Source organism: Euleptes europaea, chromosome 13 (genome assembly GCF_029931775.1).
Source record: "Euleptes europaea isolate rEulEur1 chromosome 13, rEulEur1.hap1, whole genome shotgun sequence".
In the NCBI taxonomy this organism is placed as follows: Eukaryota; Metazoa; Chordata; class Lepidosauria; order Squamata; family Sphaerodactylidae; genus Euleptes; species Euleptes europaea.
The window spans coordinates 41,586,617-41,610,062 of record NC_079324.1 but is presented as its reverse complement, the minus strand read 5'-3'; the positions used below and the strand labels follow the sequence as shown (position 1 = coordinate 41,610,062).

Below are 23,446 nucleotides of genomic sequence, written 5' to 3'. Positions count from 1 at the left end.
TTCATCTTAAATAAAGCAGCCGAATAACAGAAAGCAAAGCTCCAGCTTTAGACATGGTATATTGTGTCTGTCTGCCTATCTTTTGGTTAGATCAAACTTTGGCATCTTCTTTGTGTAAGAGCTGTATGTCCTGCTGTGAAATCCACACTAAAGCTACCATTTTTCTTCAGTTGCAGTATACAAAAGCTGATGCTTACTATAGGCGAAGGATCTTGCCTGCCACGTTCCAAGCCTGGAAGCGATTCAGGGCTCATCAGTACTGGTGGAGAGAGATGAAAGGGATGGCTGTGTGCTTTCACAGGTACAACGAGTTGTTCTTATGAACAGCTTTGGAATAAAAGGAGAATGTTGGTGAAGAACTCTATAAATGACTGCATCCATGAAGTACCTTTGCTCAAATCTTGACATCTACTTCTCTTAAGAGATCTCTGGTGGCAAAGCCGGAAATACCGACCCAGTCTCTAACAGCGTTAGAAACAATAAACTAGATCCATCATTCATCTTGACTCTATGCAAGGAGATAAAGTCCTTTTTACATATTCTTATGAAGGGGACCGTGCAAAGGAATTTCCATCTTTTTCTTTCCCATGCTGCTGTGGCAGCCTCGCACTTTAGAGGGAACGAACACTTCTGTGTCGGTGGGAGAGGAATTTCAGGCCAAGTTACTTCTCTTGATTGCTGCACAGGCATAGCAATGCTAATGTTTGTCCCAGCCATTGGGGGGTGGGGGAGACTTCCTAATTCCAGTCTTGTGTGCGCAAAGCTAGATGGTATGTGAAGGTTTGCTCCTCAGCTCTCCAGAACCTTCTTTTTCCTATCTCTGTTTTTGAATTACTCTTCCCTCCTCCCATTTGCCCAATGGCTTGGCTTTACTTCCCTTCCATTTTGCTTTTAGAGTATTGACAATACATATGTAATGACCTCACCACACATGGCACCCACCGTCACCTTTCCTGGTGCTAGCCAAGTCTTTTTAGAAAGTGGGTGGGGTCTTTGTCCAACTGGGGTTCACCTGGCCATTAAAAAGCTGATTGGCTGTGCAGGTTTTTTTTTTAAAAAAAAACATTGCTTTGTCAGCAGCTGCCACCACAGCACGAGGATCTTCATTTGAAAACAATACATTCATTTTAAAAGGCATCCTGTGAAGCAGAGATTCTGCCTGAAATGTTGAAAAATTGCTATTGGAGTTATGCAAACTCTCACTCTCTTGACATCTTGTGATTGGCTCCGCCTCCCGTGGCAGCCATTTTATGGTTGGCTCCGCCTCCCATGGCAGCCATTTTGTGGTTGGCTCTGCCTCCCATGGCAGCCATTTTGTGGTTGGCTCCTCCTCCCATGGCAGCCATTTTGTGGTTGAGCCCACCACCCTGTGTCAGAATTCCAAGGATGCCCATAGGATCAAAAAGGTTGGGGGGCCTTCTAGCATATAAGACAGAAAAGTTCTACTGGCTGCTCTGTTTTTATTTACGCAGGGGAGTTTCATATCTATATTCAAGAATCCATATTTTGATCCCACCTCTCCATATAATATGCTTAATATAATACAGAAACCTCTTAATCAAGAAAATAAAAACACTTTAAAATCAGCTAAAAGAAAATCCTCTAGGACCATAAAAGTTGCAAAAGCATAATTAGATGAGATATCACCCAGTCTTTTGGGGTCTTTATTGCAACACCTGTGTCCTGAGGTTTCTCAAAATGTGAGATTTACCTGGACACAGAAATGTTTCCTTTGAGATCCATGAACTCCCCAGCTCATTGGTCTTTCTTTCTGCTTGGCAGGGAAACATGGACAAGACGTTTATTTGACAGGTGGTGGCTGAGCACACATCAGCAGCAAGAGAACCAGGTGGCAGAAAAAATGGTAATTCCTAGTTTTTCCCCTTTACTTCTAGCAAGATAATAGGCAGTTTCCACATTCATGAATGAGTGCATTTTGAGCAGGTATGACACTTTTCCATCACTGCAGGAGGATAGCCTGGTTGCATCTCTCACTTAGGGGTGGGCCCATGGCACAGTGGTAGAACACCTGGTTTGCATGCAGAAGGTCCCCAGCATCTTCAGTTAAAAGAGTTGGGTAGTGGGTGATGTGAAAGGCCAGCACCCAAGACCCTGGAAAGCTTTTGCTGATCATAGTAAACAATACAGAGCTTGATAGACCAATACTCTGATTCAATATAAGGCGGTTTGATGTGTTCAGTCAGAGTTGCTCCACAGGGAGGGTTATGCAAAACAAACCAAATTCCCTTTCCTGATTTGAGGAGATCTACTCCACTGCTGGAGTAACAGGGCATCCCAGAGTGCTGCTCAGCCATTTCAGCACTCAACAGCCAAACCATTCTTTCTTCTGCTGCTTCCTCCCTCTGCGCTCAGATACTGCAGGGACGGAGCTGGTCTAATGCTGACCAAGAAATCAAAATCAAAGCAGACAGTTGCTTTTTCATCCTTGTCACTCAAATCAATACCACCTCAGGCAAGTGGCAAAGGCTCCAAGTTGGGCATACTCCCAAGAAAGTGTTCTTAGGACTGCAGCCTAAGTTTATTATTCTTGGTGTGTCTCTGCTGAGGCAAGCGCTGAACTGGGGAGGGGGGCGCTCTCCCACTGGAAGGCAAGATGCTGTCTGTTTTGCATAGCTCTTTCTTTAAAGCAGATGGGTGGAGGAATCCTCACCAAGATGTCTTCCTTCTACCTGTGAGAAGAAACCCTCACAGTAAATCCAGTGTTCCATTTTTACCCTGTAGCGCAGGCAGCCTTGTAAGGAGATTTTTATGAGCTTGTGATCATCTTCGATGGCGCTCGTGATGTCACTATTGACTGTTGTCATTGGTACTCTCCTATCTTGGCAGGCTGTCATACACTGTGAGCGACAGCTGCTGGCCCACTTCTGGTGTTTATGGCATGGGAGAACAGCGGTGCATCTAGAAGAGCAAGAGGAAGAGACCCTGGCCCAAGAACATTACTGCCACCAAATCTTGCAGGCAACTTTTCATCTCTGGAAGAACAACGTTCAGGAGATTAAAGAAGGGTAAAAGAGTTGTAAGAAGAAAATAATGTTTGCTCTCCTTTGCTGTTTCCACAAATGCCACACTAACTGTGATCTCGCATCTTTGAGCCACAAGCTGCATCAGGCTCACTAAGCCTGACCAGTTTTTCCTCTTGATCTGTGCCTTTTCCTCTGAAGTTTCTTGTGCTCCTGTTACCATTTTCTGCTGACTGCATTGTTCACCATTACCCCACGGGTGCAGCACATAATTGCTTCCTCATCTACAGAGCTGAGTTCTAAGAGAGGTACGAACACCACAATGCAAAAGTGAAGTCTGCAGCATGGACCAGACGCAGCAGATGCTGTCTGAGTGGGAGAGCAAGTCTTGTCTGGATGTTGTTAGAGGCCCTTGTCTCGTGCTCTGTTTTGGCATATTGCTCTAGACCAGCAGTTCCCAAACTGTGCTCTACGGAGCACTTGATGCTCCACGAAACATCTCCTAGTGCTCCGTGAAGAGATTGGAAAGAAAAATACTACTGTCATTCGGTTGAATATATAGGTGCTAGGTGAAAATTAGTGCTCTGTCACAAATTTCTCTCCTGAAAAGTGCTCCATGACTCAAAATGTTTGGGAACCTCTGCTCTAGAGGGTCCTTTGTGGGTCTTGTTGATTTTCTGGAGGTTCTCTCCTTTTGGTCAAAGTTCAGTGGAAATGCACAGGTTGAATCCCAACCTAACGAGGCTTAAAGCTTACTTTGAATTTTTATTATAACATGCTAATGAGCAGCCTTGCTTGCTGTGTTAGGTGACACTGCCTTGAATATTGCTGTGAATATATGTATTTTCTAGTTCAAGAATATAGCTACTAGTTCAAGAATAATACTCATAAAGGCAAAACAACAATAAACCAGCTTTGATCACAGTCTAAGAGAATAGCAAAAAAGGGAAGGCTCATGTCCACTTGAAGAATAAGAGTGTTGGTTGTGGTTTCTTTTAGGAGAATGAAAGAGGAAAAAGCTTCCAGGTTCCACTCTGTAAAGCTCCTGCAGGGATCATGGAGCAGATGGCAACAGGTGAGAGAAATGATGTGTCATCAAATCCACCCTCTCCTGTGGTTCTTAAGTAACCAATATTCTTAGCCTGGTTGCTTGTGAAGAGTAATGTGTACCTAGCAACCCAGCCCCAATAAACCCTTCTCCAACAATGAAAAAACTGAGTTTTCTTTGTGAGAGTTACTCCTCCAGTTCAGTTTCAGACAGGGCTGTGCAAACTAGATGGAGTCCTTTCCCCTTCTGTTGGAGGGGGCTCCCTTATCCCACTTTTTGCAGCAACAGGATGTGTTGAAGGTGCGCGTTATTCTCCAACGCCTTCAGAAACTCTTCTTGTTACCTCTTTTATCCCCCTTCCTTATCCAGATTGTTTTCATACAGGGACAGGCTTGTGTGATTTCCCAGTTGTTGGTGCAACTGCTGGTACAGTGCAGTGGCAAGGAGGCTTCCAAGCAGTTTCCTTGCCCCAGTCCTGCAGCAATATCCATCCCCTCCCCCACTCCATCAAGGCTTTTTCATAAAAAAATGTATATTGCCGCAATAAAAGCCCCTTTTGTTGTGGCAATATGCCTTTCTCGCTATATCTTTGCAGTGGAAGCAGCTACAGATTTACTTTATTTTAAGTGCAAGCTGGGAATTCAGAGAACTGGTTACACAGTGTTGTATTGATACAATTATATTTAATTGCTGATCCAAACAAAACCCACAAAAACAAAAAACCAACCCAGTGGCAGAGTAGGAAATGGCTGCCACCGAGACAGGGAAAATGACTGTCATGTGTGTGGGAACATCTGAAATGTTCAACCTTCATGGCAGACATCCAGATTTTACTGCAGTATTTCCCAAAATCTTACAACAAAGCCGGTTTGAGAAAGATTGGAGAACACATGAAGCTGGGACCTGGGACCTTCTGCATGCCAAGCAGCTGCTCTACCACTGAGCTACTGCCCCTCCCCAAAAACCCAGGAAACCCTGGGAGATGCACGAATGCACCACAATGTTGTGGGAAAGCAGGCAAAAACTCTGCTTCCCTCAGCACTGAACCCAGGACAGATAACCCATGAAGAAATGGCTCTAGTCATGGAATAGAATCAATGACATACTAAGTGGATGAAGCAGTCTGTCCCTTCCTCAGCACCTTTGTAGCTTGACTCAGCCATTTCCCCATCCAACCAGTGAAGGCTTCAATAAACGTGGTAGGAGTTATGGAGGTATGGAGCGGGCCTGTGGAGTTGCAATCCTACCAGAGCCTTCACAGGTTGGTTGGGGCTCCTCAGGGGCAGCTGAGCCCCACAGTATTCCCTTCCTCTCAGACGGTGGCAACAGCTCCTCCATTGGAACCTCTAATATTTTGTTACTGCCCTCCCCGCTAGTTATTTTGTAGTGTCACCCACTACACTTTCCCAGCATTCCAAAAGTGCCAGCAGGCTTAACTAAATTGTAGGGATCCTGGTTTGTAAATTAACCGAAAGGAAAACAAATGCAAAATCTGGGCCAATAGGGACTGAGTATTTTCCAGATGGGGCAAAATGTTGAGAGTAGCTGAGAGTCAGTTAAAGGGGAAAATACAAGGTGATAGGTCAATGGGCATGCTTAAGAGCTTACAGAATCTTGGAGGAGGAGATTTCACAGAATCCTGGAGGAAGAGGACAACTGCACAACAGTCAATGTTGTTTCTTCAAACTGTGCTACTTAGTTACTGAACTGAGTCAGTGCCTGTGAGACTGGTTCATTGCATCTCCGAAGTCCAGGATCTTTTAGAGTAAGGCAGGGATGAAAGATCTGAGAAGTTACCTTTGTCCCTAGTTTCAGTGGACATTGACCCATATGTGTGTCTGGCTCCCCTTGAAAATAACCAGTCTTGAGCTTCATCTTTCAACTCAGACCACCCCCTAACTAGCGAGGCTACAGGAAGCTATCTGTCTCGCCCAGGGATGGAAGTGGCTCTTCCCAGTAACTTTCCTCTGCCTTCTCCCCTTACAGTATTTGAGACACCGGTCTGAGAAGTGGAGAAAGCTTGTGAAAGCAGATGTGCATTACCAGCAGGTTTTACTCCACAGGATCCTTTCAGCCTGGAAGGTATATTAAAGTTGGTGCTTGTGAAATACCACGTGATTTACTGTGACCAAGTGCTGTATCCTTGAAGCACCACCTTAGTTTGTCTCAGCTGTGATGGACTCCTGTGGTATATTCCTTAGAGTGTGGTGGCATTCCTTTTCTGTATGGGCAAATGCCGAAGACTCGATCATCCTTGCATTGGGATGCTGTGTATTTGAGGAGAGAGGGGCCTTTTTGTTTCCAACAGGGTCAGATTGGAAAAACATCTGTGTTTGTGTGTGTGCGTGTTAAGTGCTGTCAAGTCCCTTCCGACTCATGGCGACCCTATGAATCAGAGTCCTCCAAAATGTCAGCCTTGCTTGGATCTTGCAATTTGGAAAAACAACTGGAGCACAGTAAATAAAATAACCTGCTACTGTGTATTGCTTGAAACAAATAACAGTGTAGGAAGGTCCATAGTTAAGCCATTGTTTCCCCTTGATATAGGAGACTTGCAAAGAGGGAACAAGTGATTTAGTATGGGGGGAGATCCCCTGATTCCTAGAACGCAGTAGCTATTGATTGCCTCTGGAGCTCCCATTTGTGCCTCTTTGAAGCTTCATCTGCTTAATGTTGATACTTTCTGGGAAGGGTTGAGTTATAGATGGCTGTGTGAAATCAGAACTGAGGGATATATTTAATTGAAATCGAAAGAGGAAACTGTAACTGAATAAAATATTCAAGACATTTATGAGAGGTCAGTTTTTTAGCAAAACGTGCTAACTGAATTAAAAAAAAAGAATATTGAACAAGCTGTATTTTAGAAGAGATCAGAACCTTGGAACATGATGATAAAAAGCATCTTTGAAAACACATTGGCAGAATTAAGGTTGACCAAGGAGAAATTAGATTTGTTGGATTCAGGGAAAACTGAAAGGCAGACAAGCTGTTGGTTAGAAAACTGATAACAAAAGCAAAAGCTTTTGCTAACACAGCTGAAAGAAGCTGGAGTGGTGAGAGTGAACTGGGAGGGAGAACTAGATTCAGATTCCCATTTTGCCAAGAAGCTCAAGGTAGGACATTGGGCCAGTCTCACATTATCAGCCTGACTCAAAGTGTGGTTGTGAAGATGAAATGGGGGGTGGGGAGGACAATGTCCAGAGACCTTGTGCAGTGCCTTGACAGAAGGACAGACTGTACGTCTAGTAAATGAAAGAAAAAAGAGACACTGCTAAAAAAACAACAACAAAAAACTTTATCTGTATGATGGAGCAGTTCCTATTATTTTATTTTTAAGATTATGCACCACAGAGCCTCCAAAAATGGACAAGTTTTGGGATCTTATCAGTAGTAGTCCATTTATGGTTAAGTAGGAATTTTGCGGTAGATAAAATTAAAATAAATAGTACATCTAAAAAGAGTAAGGTTGCTGGGCCAGATGGGGGTTACAGGGGACTATTACAAGTGTCTTGGGGAAGTTTTAGCACCAGTCATAGCTATGAGTAGGTAAGTAAAAATACTACCACCCCCACCCCCAGTCTTGGACTGAAGCGAGCGTCATCATTAGTCTCAAACGAAGGAAAGATGAGATTAATGTTGAGTCAAATGTGCCTATTTAAAGGTTGTTTTTTAAAATGAAACTACAAAATTATGGTTGTGATGTTGGTAAATGGCTTAAATAAAATTACCTAAATCTGGGGAAAATAGGGTTTCACTGCTTTCCCCTTGCAGACATACCAGATTAATGTACAACACATTCTGTACGAAGTAGACCAAAAGGAGAAGAAGTGTAATCAGGAGCTGCTATGGTAAATATTTTTTTATCTGTGATTCTGTACAACCCAGTGTTTATGGTGCTGGAGAACTGCATAGACTCTGCCTTTCTCTGAGACATAGACACATTCACTGCCCCACCACAGCATTTCTCCCATTCCCAACCCCTAAAAGGAAAAGAATTGTTCTGGGCAAGAATTTCACTCAGTTTTGGGGTCTTCAGTTTTATAATGTTGTCCTCAGGCAGGTGCTGCATGCCTGGAGGAGGAAAGCTGCATATCTCACTGGTGAAGCCAAAAAAGCTGTACTGGCAGAACAGCATTACAAAAGAAGAGTTCTCTCCAAGGTAAGATCTGGCATGAAGGCAAGCTCTATTCCAGGGAGACAGAGATACTTGATTAAATTGTGGGGGTGAACCTGTCGTCCTGGTGTGTGTGTGTGTGGGGGGGGGGGTCAGTCACACTTTCCTGTGCACCTTCTATGACTACCCCCCCTCCAGCTTCATTTGTTAATTTCACATGAGTACAGCATCAGGGCACCAGCAGTAATTGTGAGTAGCAGTGTGGGCAGCAAGGGAAGAAATGGAGCCTTCACGGGCCACTTGGAGGGGTGCAGGTCTGATAGGGGACACCTTTGAGCCATCAGTTGAGGAAGAGGGCAGTAAAAGATAAAGCAGGACTGACTATGAGAGGGAGGCTGTTTTCTCTGCATAGGTGGTGCTCTGGTGGAGGGACACAACCTCACTGCGCTCATACTGCCGTCAGCAGAAAGCAGCAGCCGTGATGGATGGCAGGAAGCATTTGCATACTGGTGAGCATAAGAGTACCCTTGGGTAAATGGTGCCTGCCTCATCTTGGCATCGATTCCAATTTCTAACCTTGCTGCTGCATTCAGCTATTACATGCTTCTCTGCAGGCAGCCACATATTCCCTCTTAGATGACAAAGGGAATTCAGATATAGGTGATTCCTTCTATCCGGTGATGGAGGCAGGACATATGGGTTTCACAGTTCCACTGGCAGGAGCCATCCTCTCAGTCTTTGACCTGCCTGTTTATTTATACTCCGCTGCTCTTCTTTGTGTTCTCTTTGTGGTGAAGTTTCTGCTTGCACAGAGCCAGCTTTGGTAAAGTTGTAGGGCACTAGCCAGAGAGTTGCCACTCACCCCCCGCAATCTCCTGGAGGATGGAAACCTCTACATTAATTGTATATCACTGTGGGTGGGGTGGAGAGAGGGTTGCACCTTCCTGTTCAGGACTTCTGTGATGACTGCAGCAGCTTCTTTGAAAACTTGCTCCGTGCTTTTTTACATTTGCAATCTTTGGCACTCTTTCTTTAGGGGTCATGTTTTTATTGTTTCTAGGTTAGGGGTGTGCTCTCCTTCATTTTGGGGTCATGTGCCTCCCTATTGTTTCTCCCCTTGCTGCTGCATTAGTTTTTGTCTTTTCTCTTTGGACAGTGAAGCTACGGGCTGCATTTCTCCTTTGGAAGGAGTCCTACATCAGATCCTCGAGGCAGAGGGGGCTGCTCCTTATGGCAGTGCAGCACCACAGGAGGCGGCTGCTTAACAAGTGTGTGGCCGGGTGGAAGCAGTATCATCTTCGGTGCATAAGAAATATGGTGAGATGGTCTGAGAATTCCTCTGAAGGATAGTAAACATTAAATCATAACATTAAAAAAAAACACAAAGCAGGGCTTCCTGCTACAGAGGGCAGTTGTGTCAGGCAGAATCTGAACAGAAATGTCCATGTAAACTTTGAAAAATTCAGCCATGACTAATGCAATTTCTCAGCCTGTTTGTGGGCATGTTTACTCAGAAGTAAGTCCTTGCAGACACTATTGGAATTTTGAGAAGCAGTCATGGATGGCTCCACAAAATGGTTGCTGGGGTGGGGGCAGGACCAATCACAAAATGGCTGCCAAGGAGAGCAACTACAAAATATTAGGAGATTCGGCAGCTGTATCTGAATGGGTGCGCCATGCAGACCCAAAGGTAATGCCTGTTAGGCTCTTCTGGAACACCTCCTGCTCTGGTGACACGCCCAAAAGCCAGGACTGGCTCTTTGCTTGAAGGAAAGGTTTTGGGAGGAAGAAACAGTTGGGTGCCAGGAAACACATTGGTGGGAACCATGGCATCCACAGATGCTACACTGGGAAATGCTGTCTTACACAGTTTAATCAGGTTTACGCTTGTGTTGTTTACGTTTCATTTTGTCCCATTGGGAAAAGGGGTAACCGCTCAGCTTCCCTCTTCCCCTAAACCTCTACTATCTCTGGAATAGAAACAGAGCAGAAGACAATGCTCCCTCCCACATAGCATTACAGCTATGTTTACAAAGCAGCTCTTTACTGTTTGCTGTGGCAGCTGCCGCATTGAGGGAACCTGCTGCCAGAAGAAACAGTCAGTGGATTGTTTATGAGGATAAGAACTGGCAAAGGGAGGACAGATGGAATGGGGAGTGGTACAGCAGTGGCTTCTTTTTCCTCCTGGACAGAACACGTGCTCCCACGCACATTTGCATGGATGGATGTATCATTGGTCTTTATGAACAGTGCTCACTACTCCAGATATGGCGGTGGATATCCTGAATCACTGCCTGGAATCAGTAATAATGGGATGAAGAGGGGCTAATAAATTGGAGGCCAGTCTAGGCAAGACAGAAATCTAGATGGGTGAAAGAGATTTCCCCCCTAGTGTTAATGTGCCAAATCACCTGTTTCCGTTTCCAGAATCATTTGATAAGGCTTGGAGGAGGCAATGGTGCGGCACCCCCTCCCCCCATTAATGGCAGCAGTATAATTAGCAGTGCGGAAATAATTTACACTCTGCCTAATTCTGCTGTAGAGGCTTCAGAATCTTCTGGTGGATGCAACTGCCCTAATCTCTGGTATTATAATCCTGAAGCACAGAGAGAACTCCCCGAGAGGTCCCTAAGGTAGGGTTACCAACCTCCTAGAGGAAATGGCAGCTTCAGAGGATAGAAAGTATGATACACCATGGGATGTAAGGGTAAACTGGAGTCCTAGAGTTGACATCCCATCCCTGCTAAGCTCCTTCTCCTCCTCAGACTTTGCCCTCCCAAGCTGTTACCTCCAAATCTTTAGGAATTTCCCAAGGCAGAGTTGGCAACTCTGCCCTCAGGCAAGAAATAAATTACTATAAAACTGCCAGTCATTGTGCTTATTTTCTCCCAAAGCTCCTGAGGAGACAAGGAGATCAGCTGATGGCCCAAAGGCTTTTTTCTACCTGCTTCTCACTGTGGAAGATACAGGTAAGATAGGCACAAAGTCTTGTTCAGACCTCCTATCACAATATATGATGTCTGAATAATGAGTCCAAAAGAGAAGTTTTTTGGGCTGGTTGGGGCCTGGTGGCTTTCGTGTTTTCTGAGTGGCTCTTATAGAGGGAGGAAAAGGGAGTTCGGTTGAAGCTGAGCATGGAGGCAGAATGTGTGTGTGTGTAAAGTGCTGTCAAGTCACAGCCAACTCATGGCAATCTGATGAGGTTTTCAAGGCAAGAGACTAACAGAAGTGGTTTGCCATTGCCTTCCTCTGCACGGTGACCCTGGTATTTTTTGGTGGTATCCCATCCAAGTACCAGCCAGGTCTGACCCTGCTTAGCATCTGAGATCTGATGAGATCAGACTAGCCTGGGCCATCCAGGTCAGGGCTAGAGGCAGAATAGCTGGTTTTAATTACTCCTCTCTACGATGAAACCCTGGCCTGGATAGCCCAGGCTAGCCTGATCTCATCAGATCTCAGAAGCTAAGCAGAGTCGGCCCTAGTTAAAATTTCGATGGGCAACCTCCAAGGAATCCCAGGGTTGTGATGTGGAAGCAGGCAATGGAAAATCACCTCCAAACATCTCTTGCCTTGAAAACCTTCTGATGACAAGTCAGCTGTGAGTTGATGGCACACACACAACATGGATACTTTTTGCCAGTGCCTTGGCAATGGGCAGCTGTTCTGTGAGCTGAAGCTAGAAAGGGAAAATGATGGAAGAGCCTTTAAAAGGATACAAAGCAGCATGTATTGGAGTCTGACTAGCTTCTGTTACTATCCCTTTCTTCCATATCAGGCTGAGACTGTTGCCTGCAAACTATACAGCTTGGTAACCAGGATCACGTGGGCTTATTTGGGGCTTTTTTCTCATTAACAGTTGGCACACAGGCGGTGGGAACAGCAGGAGACAGTGCGAGCACTATGGCACTGGTCCCTCTCACTGCAGGGGAAGGTAAGACCTGGTATCCCGGCGTGATAAATAATGAGAGCTCTACACTGTTGGGAAGGAAAAGGTTCAGTGGCAGTTGAGTAGTGAGAACACGAAGGCTTTTCCCACATGGCAGCGCTACCCTATGGAAACCCTGGTGTTGCTGCAGCACAGCAGCAAGGGGGCTTCCATATGGCAGCCCTCCCCCCATTTTCCCCATGGTGGCCATTTCTCCCCCCTGCACCAAAGGGGGGGCTTCTTCTTTCTTCAAAAAAACCCCTCTAGCTCCCTTGTGGCATGCAGGGAGGGGGCAGTGGCTGCTATAGGGACTGGGGCTACTGTGAGGGCAGGATGAGGAAAATGTGATGTTTCTCAAAATGTCAGAGCAAAGCAAGTTTGGGAAAGATCACAGAAAAGACAGGAAAGCCCAGGTGAATACCCTTGAGGTGGCTTTATACTGAATCAGACCATTAGTTCGTCAAATACGGTATTGTCTACTCAGACTGGCAGCAGCTCTCTGGGGTTTCCGGTAGAGAGGTCTTTCACATCCCCTCCTACCTGGTCCTTCAAAAGCGGTGATGTCGGGGATTGAACCTGGGATCTTCTGTGTGTAAAACAGAGGTTCTTCCACTGAGCCAGAGCCCCTCCCCAGTTGCACATGGTGATAAATGGAAACACCACAATGCATGAAACCTTCCCAACGGTATAAAACTTGGGGAAATCACCAGGCCAAAGTGTCCTTTCGCCTCTTTCCAACTCTCTGTGTGGCGTTGAAAAGCAAAAATCCAAAGAATCACTGTAAGTCCAATGTTTCACTCTTCCTTGGAGGAGGAGGGTATTCTTGAGAGGGATGCTGAAAAGCTGAGGGCATCCTGGGTGGGAATCTCATGCAAAAGGACTCATTATAGTTGGAGCGCCTGCCATCTAGATAGTGCAATGGCTACAGCAGGGGTCCCCAAACCTTCTGAGCCTGTGTGTTCCTTTGGAATTCTGACTCAGCATGGTGGGTGGGTGCAGTCACAAAATGGCTGCCACAGGAGGTAGAGCCAGGCACAAAACGGCTGCAACAGCTTACCTTTAGTCACAAAGTGAAGATCCTTGTGCTGTGATGGCAGCTGCTGGCATAAGAACATAAGAAAAGTCATGCTGGATCAGACCAAGGCCCATCAAGTCCAGCAGCCTGTTCACCCAGTGGCCAACAAAACGCTGGACCCGATGGGCCTTTGGAATGATCCAGCAGGGCTCTACTTATGTTCTTAGGTTGCCCTTTATTTTATTTTTTGTCTGAGCATGTGCTATATGGAATACTGCAGGTATTTGATGCTTGGGTAGGATTCATCCTGGAACAGCGACGGAAAAAGGGCCGAATAGAGAAAGCTGTGGAGGTTTACCGGGCCGATGTGCTGCAGGAGGGGGTGACGCGCATCCTGAGATATGCAGCTGGCATGAAACAGTTCCGAGGGAAGCTGCAAGCCCAACACCAGCTGAAGGTAAAAAGAACGAGATCAGCTTCAGGACTGTCCCGAGCCTTCCCGGACCACTCAGAATTGGGTTCATGCAGTCTTTACACCTAACAGAGTTTTTTTTTTTTCAGGGGCTCCCATGTCGAAAAAAGCTCTGCATGGGCCTAAGAGAGAATGGCCCATACCCTAGAACTCTGCTCAGCAACATTGGAAGGCTTTCACCTCTAACTTAAGTAGCTCTTGCTGTGGCTATTTAAGAGCTGTTTAAGTTGGAAGGCTTCCTTGGCTGCAGGAAGGCTTCCAACTTCGCAGAGCGAAGTGGTAGGCTACCCCCCAATGCACCAGGCAAGTTCCACGGCCAAAAATTCGCTTGATTCTGGATTTCCCATTTTCAAACAACATGTGCTGTCTGCGGCACCAGACTTGGGCTTCATGTGAATCCTTCAAGGCTGCAGAGCTTTAGCTTGGATCACAGCAGGATACGTCAATTAAGACTTGGGCCAGTAGGTAGGTTATATTAATTCCATGTGATAGAGGACTTGTGCAGCGTAGGCTAGATTTCATACAGGCCTGGGCTTGGTTCTCTTGTGCATAAGTATGCCTTAGAATCCCACAGCCTTATCTCTGGGAATGTGGTTTGCTCGGATGCTAAAATAATACAGGTGTATTTGCTGGAAGGGCTAATCGGATCCCCAGCTATGCTGCAGGAGATGGTGGATGACTTGGGAAGCCTAGGGCTACTAATAAAGCTGTCACTTTTCCGTGATGGAAGATCAGGCTCTCACCTGTAAGGCAGCAAAGAGCCAATTTGCCCTATCACCAAATGCATAAAAGACTCAGTCCATCTCCATTATGTCTGCCTGCCCATCTCGTTCTTAGAGCAGACTGGTGAGCACACCTTCCCTTCCCTTGCAACATTGTCTTCCATGCATCCTACAGCCCACTGCTATTTTCCAATTGCAGACAGCTAGCCACCGCCACCATCTGGTCTCTCGTTGTGCCATGCTCTGGAAGCAGAAGGCTCTCTGCCAGAAACAAGAAGGCTCTCTGCCAGGGCCCCCGCTCAAGAAGCGAGTTTCTTTCAAGGTGCCAATTCCAGATGCAACCACCAGGGCTGATGGAGGTAGTACGAAAGCAACGAGTCTGTGCTCTGGGCTAAGGCCTGCTCAAAGTGACGATCTGCCCTTCTACTTGGCTGCTGGAGATTCCATCCTTACTGAGTTGTGAGTTAAAGTTATGCCGTTCTCTTTGCTAACTTATTCTTGAACCCCTGAACTGAGGCAAGTGAGAATTCCTTCTCTCTAGCACACAGCCTAGCCAAGTAGCCTCAACTGCTTTCATTGTGTAAGACCTGTGTGCTTGGGCACCACATACAGCCCAGTCTTGGCCCTTCTCTCTCAGGCTGTGCATTTTAAGAGTAAGAGCAGACCTCTCTCAAGGATGGAAGTGCATGTTATGGGTGACATGGAGATGCTACAGATAATGGAATTTTCAGCGTCACATGAACACGTGAAGCTGCCTTATACTGAATCAGACCCCCCTTGGTCCATCAAAGTCAGTATTGTCTACTCAGACCTGCAGCAGCTCTCCAGGGTCTCAGGCAGGGGTCTTTCATATCACCTGCTTGCCTAGTCCCTTTAACTGGAGATGCCGGGAATTGAACCTGGGGCCTTCTGCATGCCAAGCAGATGCTCTACCACTGAGCCACGGCCCCCTCCCCAAGGCCAGGATTGCCCATTGGGAATAATGGGAGCCAGGAATGAACACATGAAACTGCCTTATACTGTATCAGACCCTTGGTCCATCAAAGTCAGTATTGTCTACTCAGACCGGCAGCAGCTCTCCAGGGTCTCAGGCAGAGGTCTTTCACATCACCTACTTGTCTGGTTCCCTTAACTGGAGATGGCAGGGATTGAACCTGGGACCTTCTGCATTCCAAGCAGATTCTCTTCCACTGAGCCACAGCCGCTCCCCATGTGTCTTGACATCCATCTGTGACAATTTCTCACACCTGCTTCACAAATTGGCTGCCTGCTACCAGTGGGGGCAAGATCACAGTGGTGGTGTCAGGACAAAGGGAAAGCACTGCTTGTGGAGGTGGGAGAGAACTCTACACAGGGATGCTGTTTTCAGCAGTAGTCCTATGTTTCTAATACGTCGTTCTGTCTAACATGAGGGCCGGCCCAGGCAAGAATACCTTGAAATGAGAAACATTCCCCCTTTCTTTGGAAAAATATAATGAAATTATATTTTATGGAAAGCTATGGGGGAGGTCTTTGGAAGAACTAGAAATCTGGAAGAGTCTGTCAAGAGGTTTTACAGTCTTAGGGTTGCATATAGTATGGAAGGGAGAGAATCTGAAAGGGTTTTGTTTTTATTAACTGATACAGCACTTCCTAGGATGTACAGAGAAGGGTGAAAGTGTTTGTTTTGACAACTATCAGATTGCAGTTCTGGGCACAGGGCCAGTCAGGAATTGTATAGGCTAATAACCCCTCTTGTCCATGATTTCTACCACCAGCCTCCACCACGTTTGTCAATGCATACACTGGGAGAGGGGGTACAGTTAACCCTGGGGATGGTGACATAGGTGGGAGAGTTGTAGAACAGCATCTCCATGTAGAACAGACATGCCAGTCTTGGCACAGAATAGATATTTTTCTGGCTTAGAGATTTATTTGTGTGCTGCCTCTCCAGGAACTTGCCAGAGGTGGTTTACAAAATAAATAGAATAAAAACAAAACGTTAAAAGGTCCTAATTAAAATACAGCATTAAAAAAGTTCCACTGTACCTCCTCTAACCCTACCTTCTTTCTTATACACAGGCACTCAGCCCGGCAGGGAAGGCTACAGCCACGTAGGCCTGATTTCTTGCTGCAGTCTCTGGAGAGAATGGAAATGCCAGGCCCCGACTGGAATGGGTAGGGACACACCACTCTCAGGCTTGACACTGCAGTCTAAGCAAGAACTGAATCAGGGCTCCTACTTACACTTTGCTACTGTAGTGCCTTTCTGTGGGGCCTAGTGAGAGCTGGTCACTTTTAGCCAAGATGCCAGGCAAGCATTTTGGTCCCCCCCATGAAGTTCTGCTGCTGTTTTCCTGCCAGAGATGGAAGCGCCTAAAAAAGTTCTGAGCAGAACTCTTTCCTGCAGTGAGAATTCTAGATATGAAAAAATACAGTAAACTGGAAGAACAACATTTCTGTTATAGGAGAAACCGGTATGAATTGCAAGACTCCTTGGATTATAGTGGATGTGTTAGGAGTTTGAAAGTCTTGTCTTTTGCTTAAATAAAGGTGGTAAAACAAGGTTCTAGCTAGTTTACTGTGCTTGTAGAGAAAAGCTTCATATGAGAAGATTGTACCTGTTGCTCAGATTAGAAGGTTTTTCAGGCTAGGGTGCAGTTCTTTCTTCCATACTGTTGCTTATACGATCTATCGTTCTTTGCTTCCATTATAGATCTGCCTCTTTTCAATTTTTCCAATTCATTGAATAGGCATATATTAAAATTTATAACCCAAATGAAGCATATAAATTAAGTGCCTGCTGATTATCACTTACTAAATCGTAGGCCACTAACATTTGCATCCTTTCTTGTAAACCAGTGTTTGTCTGCAGAAGGCTATATAGGTTTTCTGCATCTTCATCTTTCATGCCAAGGAAATCTGTGTGTGGACTCTCTCAGAAAAGAAAACAATCTTATCTTTCTTGTTCCTTTGTAGACTAGAAGCTCTAAGTGGGCCTTTGCAGCAAAATGCTCTGAGCAAAAAGCCGTGTTCTCCAGCTGGTGCCTCTTTGCCATCAACCCCAAAGGAGCAAAGCAGTGGCTTTGGTTCATCCCACTTAGGCATCTCCAGCCATTCCTCTCCTCCCCTTCTCAAATCTGCTCTTCAACCCTGCCATCGGCCACACAGCACAGCCTGTCCAAAGCTGGAGTTGTTGCCTCCTTCCTCCTTCGTGCCACGACTGAGGACTGGAGAGAGAACGGTGAGTTTTCATGCAGAAGACAGAGGTGAAGTGCAGTTGACCTCATTTACAGTTTGCTAAACTCAAGAATTGACCTCTTCTAAAAAGCAGGGCTGTCACAGTGGCCCTCTGCAGGCCAAATTACATTATCCCCTGATATATTTTTTTAAACCTTAAAAAGGAACCGGGGGAGGGCCATTCAACACTTGGCAAAGGGAGGAGATGCTAACTGCCCCCACCCCATACCATTTTCCAAACTGAAATCCTCTACCATCCTCCCATGTTAATTAATGCTGGCAGGGAAAGAAGAAAGACATCTGGCTTTCGTTTCCCTGCCAATGCTAATTGTTGGTCCAGGCAGAGAGAAAGTTTTTGAGGAATGACACGGAGGTGAACGGTTGAATCCTCTGTGCCCAGTGCCATGGCCCTGATCCATCCTATCACCACCACCCCATTAAATTTTCTTTTTATAAAAAATATCATGTGATCTGCTTGTGGATTTCCAACATAAAATATAGACTGTCTCAAAGATGAGGAACCGTTTAGCTCATTGGATGTTAGCATACATAAAATTCCATTCAACGGCTTTGCCAGCCTTGTAATATGTTTATATGGAAACCACAACACAAAACTTTGGCTGAGTATTTGGATGTTTTTGTGTTCTCTCTTTTCCAGGGCGAGGAACAATCTTTCAGCTTTCACTCTAAGTTCTATATCACAAGCCCTCCTCCAGTAGCAGCCACCCGAAAGGAGAAAGTGGCAACAGGCCAAAGACAGGACCTGCTCTTGCCAGAAGACTTTGTTAGGAGCAAGAGTCCTTCACACCTTTGCGGAAGGACAGGTAATAGTGCTGCTGGTGGGTGTGCTGCCTGAAGGAGCAAAACCCCTGTCAGAATACGCTGGGGTTTCTGAACTATACAGTATGATCATCTGTGCTTCAGGAGGGGAGGCAGTTGCTTGGTGGGAAGGATGTGAAGTGGAAGGGAGGAAATACCTTCTGGCACCGAATTCGGTACAGAATCTAGAAGCGAAGCAGCAGAAATTATATAATCCTGTGTCTTGGTTTTGGTTTTAGGCCAACAAGAAAATCAGATGGACAGTTCCACACCGGAGGCAGATGTTCATAAGCAGCTGGAGGCTGAGCTCCGACACATGAGGCAGAAAATGCAACGTTATCACAGCAATCAGCAGGCACTAAAGTGTGTAGTGAAGTACCCTTTCCCTGTCTGCACTTGGGGCTTTGCCTTAACATCATAACTGCAATGGGCCACTTTATTGGGGGTTCTCTTTGGGCTGCTAAACTGATGTGACCCTTCTTCAGCTAGTGTGGTGTAGTAGTTAAGTGCTGGACTCGTATCTGGAAGACCCACGTTCAAATCCCTACTCGTGCCGTGGAAGCTCACTGGATGACCTTGGGCCAGTCACACACTCTCAGCCTAACCTACTGCACAGGGTTGTTGTGAGGATAAAACGGAGGAGAGGAGAAATGACGTGAGCTTCTTTGGGTCCCCATTAAGGAAGAATGGTGGAGTATAATTAATTAAATAAAGACAAAAGACCAGCTGTGATTTGTAGTCAGGTTCCAGGCCCAGTGGGCATGCAGCAACCACCAGCACTGCTTTGATTGGTCAGAGCTGTCACAGCTGTTCCCAGTGAGGAGCTGCATGCCAATAACTCCCATGTGTCCCTCCCACAGCCCAACTGAGAGCCATTCTGATAGGTCCTCTCCCAGTAAGCTCTGTGGCTATCGCACAGGCATTGGACCGTGTAATACCTTGCTTCCAAGGAATGCAAGGGGTGGTTGATTCTATCCTTATTTTGCATAGATGCACTCAGCAGCTAATAAAGGATTATTTATATTCTCTTGTTCACTGTGGTTTGGTTGAACACCCAAAATAATAAGCATTGTTTAGAATGTAACGGTGTAATGCCCAATTTCCCCATCAAACCAGGATTACAGACTGTTGCTGTCAGTAACGGTTAAAGCAGGGCTTTCTTTGTGGCAGTATTCACAGGTGCTAACTACTGATGCCTTTTTTTTGGGGGGGGGCAAAATCCTGAGAGGGGAATTGGTGGAACCAGTGCAATCTTATAAATGAATACCAATCGCTTCTCGGCCTTTTGGCTAAGATCAAGAGTAGTGTGTAGAATGCCAGCACTTTTTTAAAAAAGGCACTGATTTGGAGGATTGAATAGTTCTGTCAGTAGACAACATTTATTAAATATATAGAATGCTGTTTGTAGTGCTGAGGAAACAAAACTAGAGAGGGTGTTAACTTCATTATTTTCAGATGCTGATGCACCATTCGATGGAGCAGAAAGATTGTTTGCGGGGGGAGGTTATCAATTGTGAATTCACGGGCAACTCGGGAATCTCTCTGCTTCAGTTCCCAACTGTTAAATGGAAATGTTAGTGGCTTGCATCACAATTCTATGAAGAAAACTCTAGTAAGGGACTGAGCACTTGACACATATTGTAGAAGTCAAAAGTTGCAGGGGCCTACATGATTGGAAGGTGACAAAAGTTGCCTTCCTGCTTGCCATCAGCTGCTACCAGCCCAAACGGAACATTTGGAACTTTTTCTCCCCCTCAGATCATGCCAGAGGCGGGAACGCATTTTGCTCAAGTGGCTAGAAATGACTATGGGGACCGAGGAGCAAACATCTGTGCAGCAAGTAAAAGGAGAGCTGGATCAGGTACAAATGCAAGTCCTTCTCAGTATTATTGTGTGAAAATATGCTAGATTTGCCCATTAGCACAATGGTCGACAGTGAAAGAAGTCGAGAAAGTGAACCGAAATCTGAGGTCTTTAAACAACAAAATTCTGCTCCAGCAGTCTTTTGTGACTAGAGCCCACTTCCTTTAGATGCAGTGCAGCAGATCCACATTAAGCAGACATACAGGAGGAAACAAAATAGTAGGGTCAAAGGACCATGAACTGCAGCCAGTACAGGGTACAGGCATCCCTGGTGAGGAACCATTCACTGCATCTACTCTGAAAATGCTGATGCTGGGATATTGAAATCTGTTGCGGGGGGACCAGGAGTTTAGTGGCATTTTAAAGACTAACTTAGCTACCCTAGCTGAAAAGAAAATGTTGGGTCTTTAAAATTGTGAGGGATCCTAACCTAGGCAAAAGTGAGATGGGCAGCCCATTCCTGAAGGAGCCAGCGTGACCCCATGCTGGCATAGGTGCCATCTTATCATGGAATCAGGGCATCTATGCCAGTACAGGGGCAAAAACACAGGTGTCCGGGTGCTGCTGGCCCCTGCTGCCAGTGCAGTGTGTGGAGTGCAGCTTTTACTCTGGGAAACGTCCCCTTGAGCTGCGGAGGGGCTGCCCCACCTTTTTTGATGGCACAGCCTCGCTGTTTTCAATGGGGCATTTCCCCCATTTTTTCCTTTTAAAATTTTAAAATATACTCTTTTTCTCCGTGGCAGCCTCTAAGGCCACACGGGTCTGCTGCTCCCTGCCGCCACAGATCTACCTCCCTTTTCAGGATTGCGCTCTTATTTCTCAAAATAGGCATATACCCAAAACAGGCATAGATCCAATTGTGTCTCATACACCCCCAGTATTTTTCCTTCTTCTGCTGTTGACTAGCTTTTATATTTTAAATGCAGTTTCTAGTCTTTGGGGCTAATAGTGATAAACGTGTTTAATGAAATCTGAGAAGTGAGAGAAACCTTGAGTAGGACATTCCGTGATCATGGCTCAGGGGTGCTGACATTCTTTTTTTTGTTTGTTTTTTTTTGATTTTTAATAATAATAAAAAAAAGAAAAAAAAGAAAAAATATACATATATGTGAATACAAATAATAATAAAAATGTGCTGACATTCTGCACAGTCCCTTGCCCCCCCCTTTGCTGTGAAATGCCCATACTTTCTTCATTTTGCTTTGGTTGGCACATTTGATGGTTTTTTTTTCCCAGTAATATTCAGTCTCCTGACCTTAGTTGGTTGTTTTGTCAATCTAAATTACTGCACTGAATTAGGGTATTATAGGTGATAAAAAATATTTGGGTGTGATTTGAGTGACAGCAGAACAGACATTTCCCCCCATGTCTAGGAAAGGCATATGGTGTACCCTGTACATTTATTAATTTTTTAAGAAGTGTTTCTGTATCCGACTTCCCCTTTTGCATTCAGTTCCATTTTCTTATTCTCCATTTGTCCTTTAGAATTACAAGTAGTAAAAGAGAACAAGATGGGAAAATCCAAACAATTTATCTGTGAGCAGGTGCATCAGCTTGCCCTTTTGAACTGGTCAGGTGGCACACAAGAGTTCCCAGTAGGTTAGCTTCCTTTATTGCTGCTTGTTGGAAGACCTTGTTACCTTGATGAGGGTTCCCAAGCCGCTTGGGTAGGTGGTGTTAACTCCTGCTGTGTCTGAATCAAATATTTTACCATTTTAACTTAAGCGTTCCCTTCAAGCGGTCAAAAGTTATTTCATAGAGGCACAGATTCCCACCTCTCTGTCACACAACTACTAACGTTTTGTAGTCTGGTTTCTTTGCAGCTGAAAGTGCAAATCAAATCCCTCGCAAGCAGACTTGGAGAAGAGCGAGAAGAGATGCAGACCTACAGAACACGCATCCAGGACATTCAAGCTGCTCTTAATAGCTGAATGACTGCTTGTGCAACGTGCAGTTAACCTTCATGGGGTTAGAGGGCCTGCTGGCTCCAGGAACACTTGCCAGGGGTAATGCTTCTGTAAAGAGGCCAGGCACTTTAAATGTCTTCTAAAAAAAGTCAAGCAGGGCAAGTCACTTGTTTTATTTAAAAAATGTTTGCAATTAAGGAGTTAATGTCCATAAGTTGTACATTTTGACATACAAAAATACTGTGCTACTGATACAGTTGAAAAATTAAATGGATTCTCCATGTAGGAGAAATTCACAGCATCACCAAGGAACCCACTCCCACTTATTAGGATCAATGTGACCTTTTCAGCGCAGGCTGCTACATGACCTGGCTCAGCACAGAACATTCATCCAGTAGAACTCTGATGTCCAGCACTGGCAGAAACATCCTGGAGTTCAGACCAATACAGTTAGATAGGTTGAGGAAGGAGACATTAGCGCTCAAAGCATGGGTGGCTGAGCAGACACAGCGGGAGCAATTTGTTCCTCCAGTGGCTGGAACAAGGCCTCCTCTCTGGTGCCTCTCGTCTATTTTCAGTGGCTTTATAACTGTCCCTGTTCAACTGGTTTTGCCTCTTGAGTGATGTACTACTAGAGGAGATGTCAACTATCATGACATTCTAGGGTTAAAAGAGGGTGACTTGCTACTTAAGAAACGAGCAGTAAACTGCTTTTATAAAGTCTGTAAAGAGAGGCGGACCAGGCATCATGAAGAAGTCTCTGCCCTACGTCAGTCCCACCACCAGAAGGACGGGGGTCAGTAGAAGCATTCATGCCTCAACCCAGGGGGCACACACACAAACACGCACATCATAAAGATCTGCTCTTTTCTACAGCAGGCACCTTAGTCTTTGTATTTTAGGGGTGGGTGGGCTTAGCTTTCTCTTCCAGACTCTCCTTTTATATTAAAAGGAGAAGACTGTTGCTTTCTTGTGACGCGCATGTTTTTTGGGGAAGGGTGTGTGCTGGCAAGTATACATATAAGGCTTGAGTTAAGCATATACAAGGTGTTTTAAAGGAAATATATGATTTAAAGCTAAATAAACTCAGCACTCCTGATGTTTATCTATGTACGCTTGTTTCTTGAATCCAAAACAATTCATTTAAAAACAAAGCGTATTCTAAATAAAGGAATCCCTGCCCTTTTGGCACCAGTCACTATGAACCTCCTTCCAGAAAAAGGCATGATGTTAAAGAGTGAACCCCTCTGAGCATCAGTTTTGAGACGTTTGCATGATGAGGCTTCAGAACAGAATTCCTGACTCCTGATCTCAGAAGGGGAAATTTGAATTTCTTAAGCTACATAAATATTTGCAAGTTC

The 23,446-nt window shown here is 45.4% G+C and overlaps 1 protein-coding gene across 1 annotated transcript in view; it reads left to right on the top strand.

Annotated features, from left to right (window-relative positions):
- SFI1 (SFI1 centrin binding protein) overlaps positions 1-22,109 on the top strand; it is a 44,836-nt gene extending 22,727 nt beyond the window's left edge. The window contains 19 exon segments of the mRNA XM_056859032.1: positions 171-301; positions 1,783-1,864; positions 2,848-3,026; positions 3,981-4,056; positions 6,016-6,111; positions 7,801-7,877; positions 8,086-8,188; positions 8,556-8,652; positions 9,300-9,460; positions 11,038-11,112; positions 12,000-12,074; positions 13,364-13,540; positions 14,477-14,736; positions 16,339-16,434; positions 17,236-17,500; positions 18,155-18,320; positions 18,555-18,678; positions 20,074-20,176; positions 22,002-22,109. Of these exon segments, the coding sequence (XP_056715010.1) occupies positions 171-301; positions 1,783-1,864; positions 2,848-3,026; positions 3,981-4,056; positions 6,016-6,111; positions 7,801-7,877; positions 8,086-8,188; positions 8,556-8,652; positions 9,300-9,460; positions 11,038-11,112; positions 12,000-12,074; positions 13,364-13,540; positions 14,477-14,736; positions 16,339-16,434; positions 17,236-17,500; positions 18,155-18,320; positions 18,555-18,678; positions 20,074-20,176; positions 22,002-22,109 (2,451 nt within the window).
- Positions 22,110-23,446: the final 1,337 nt, after the last annotated feature.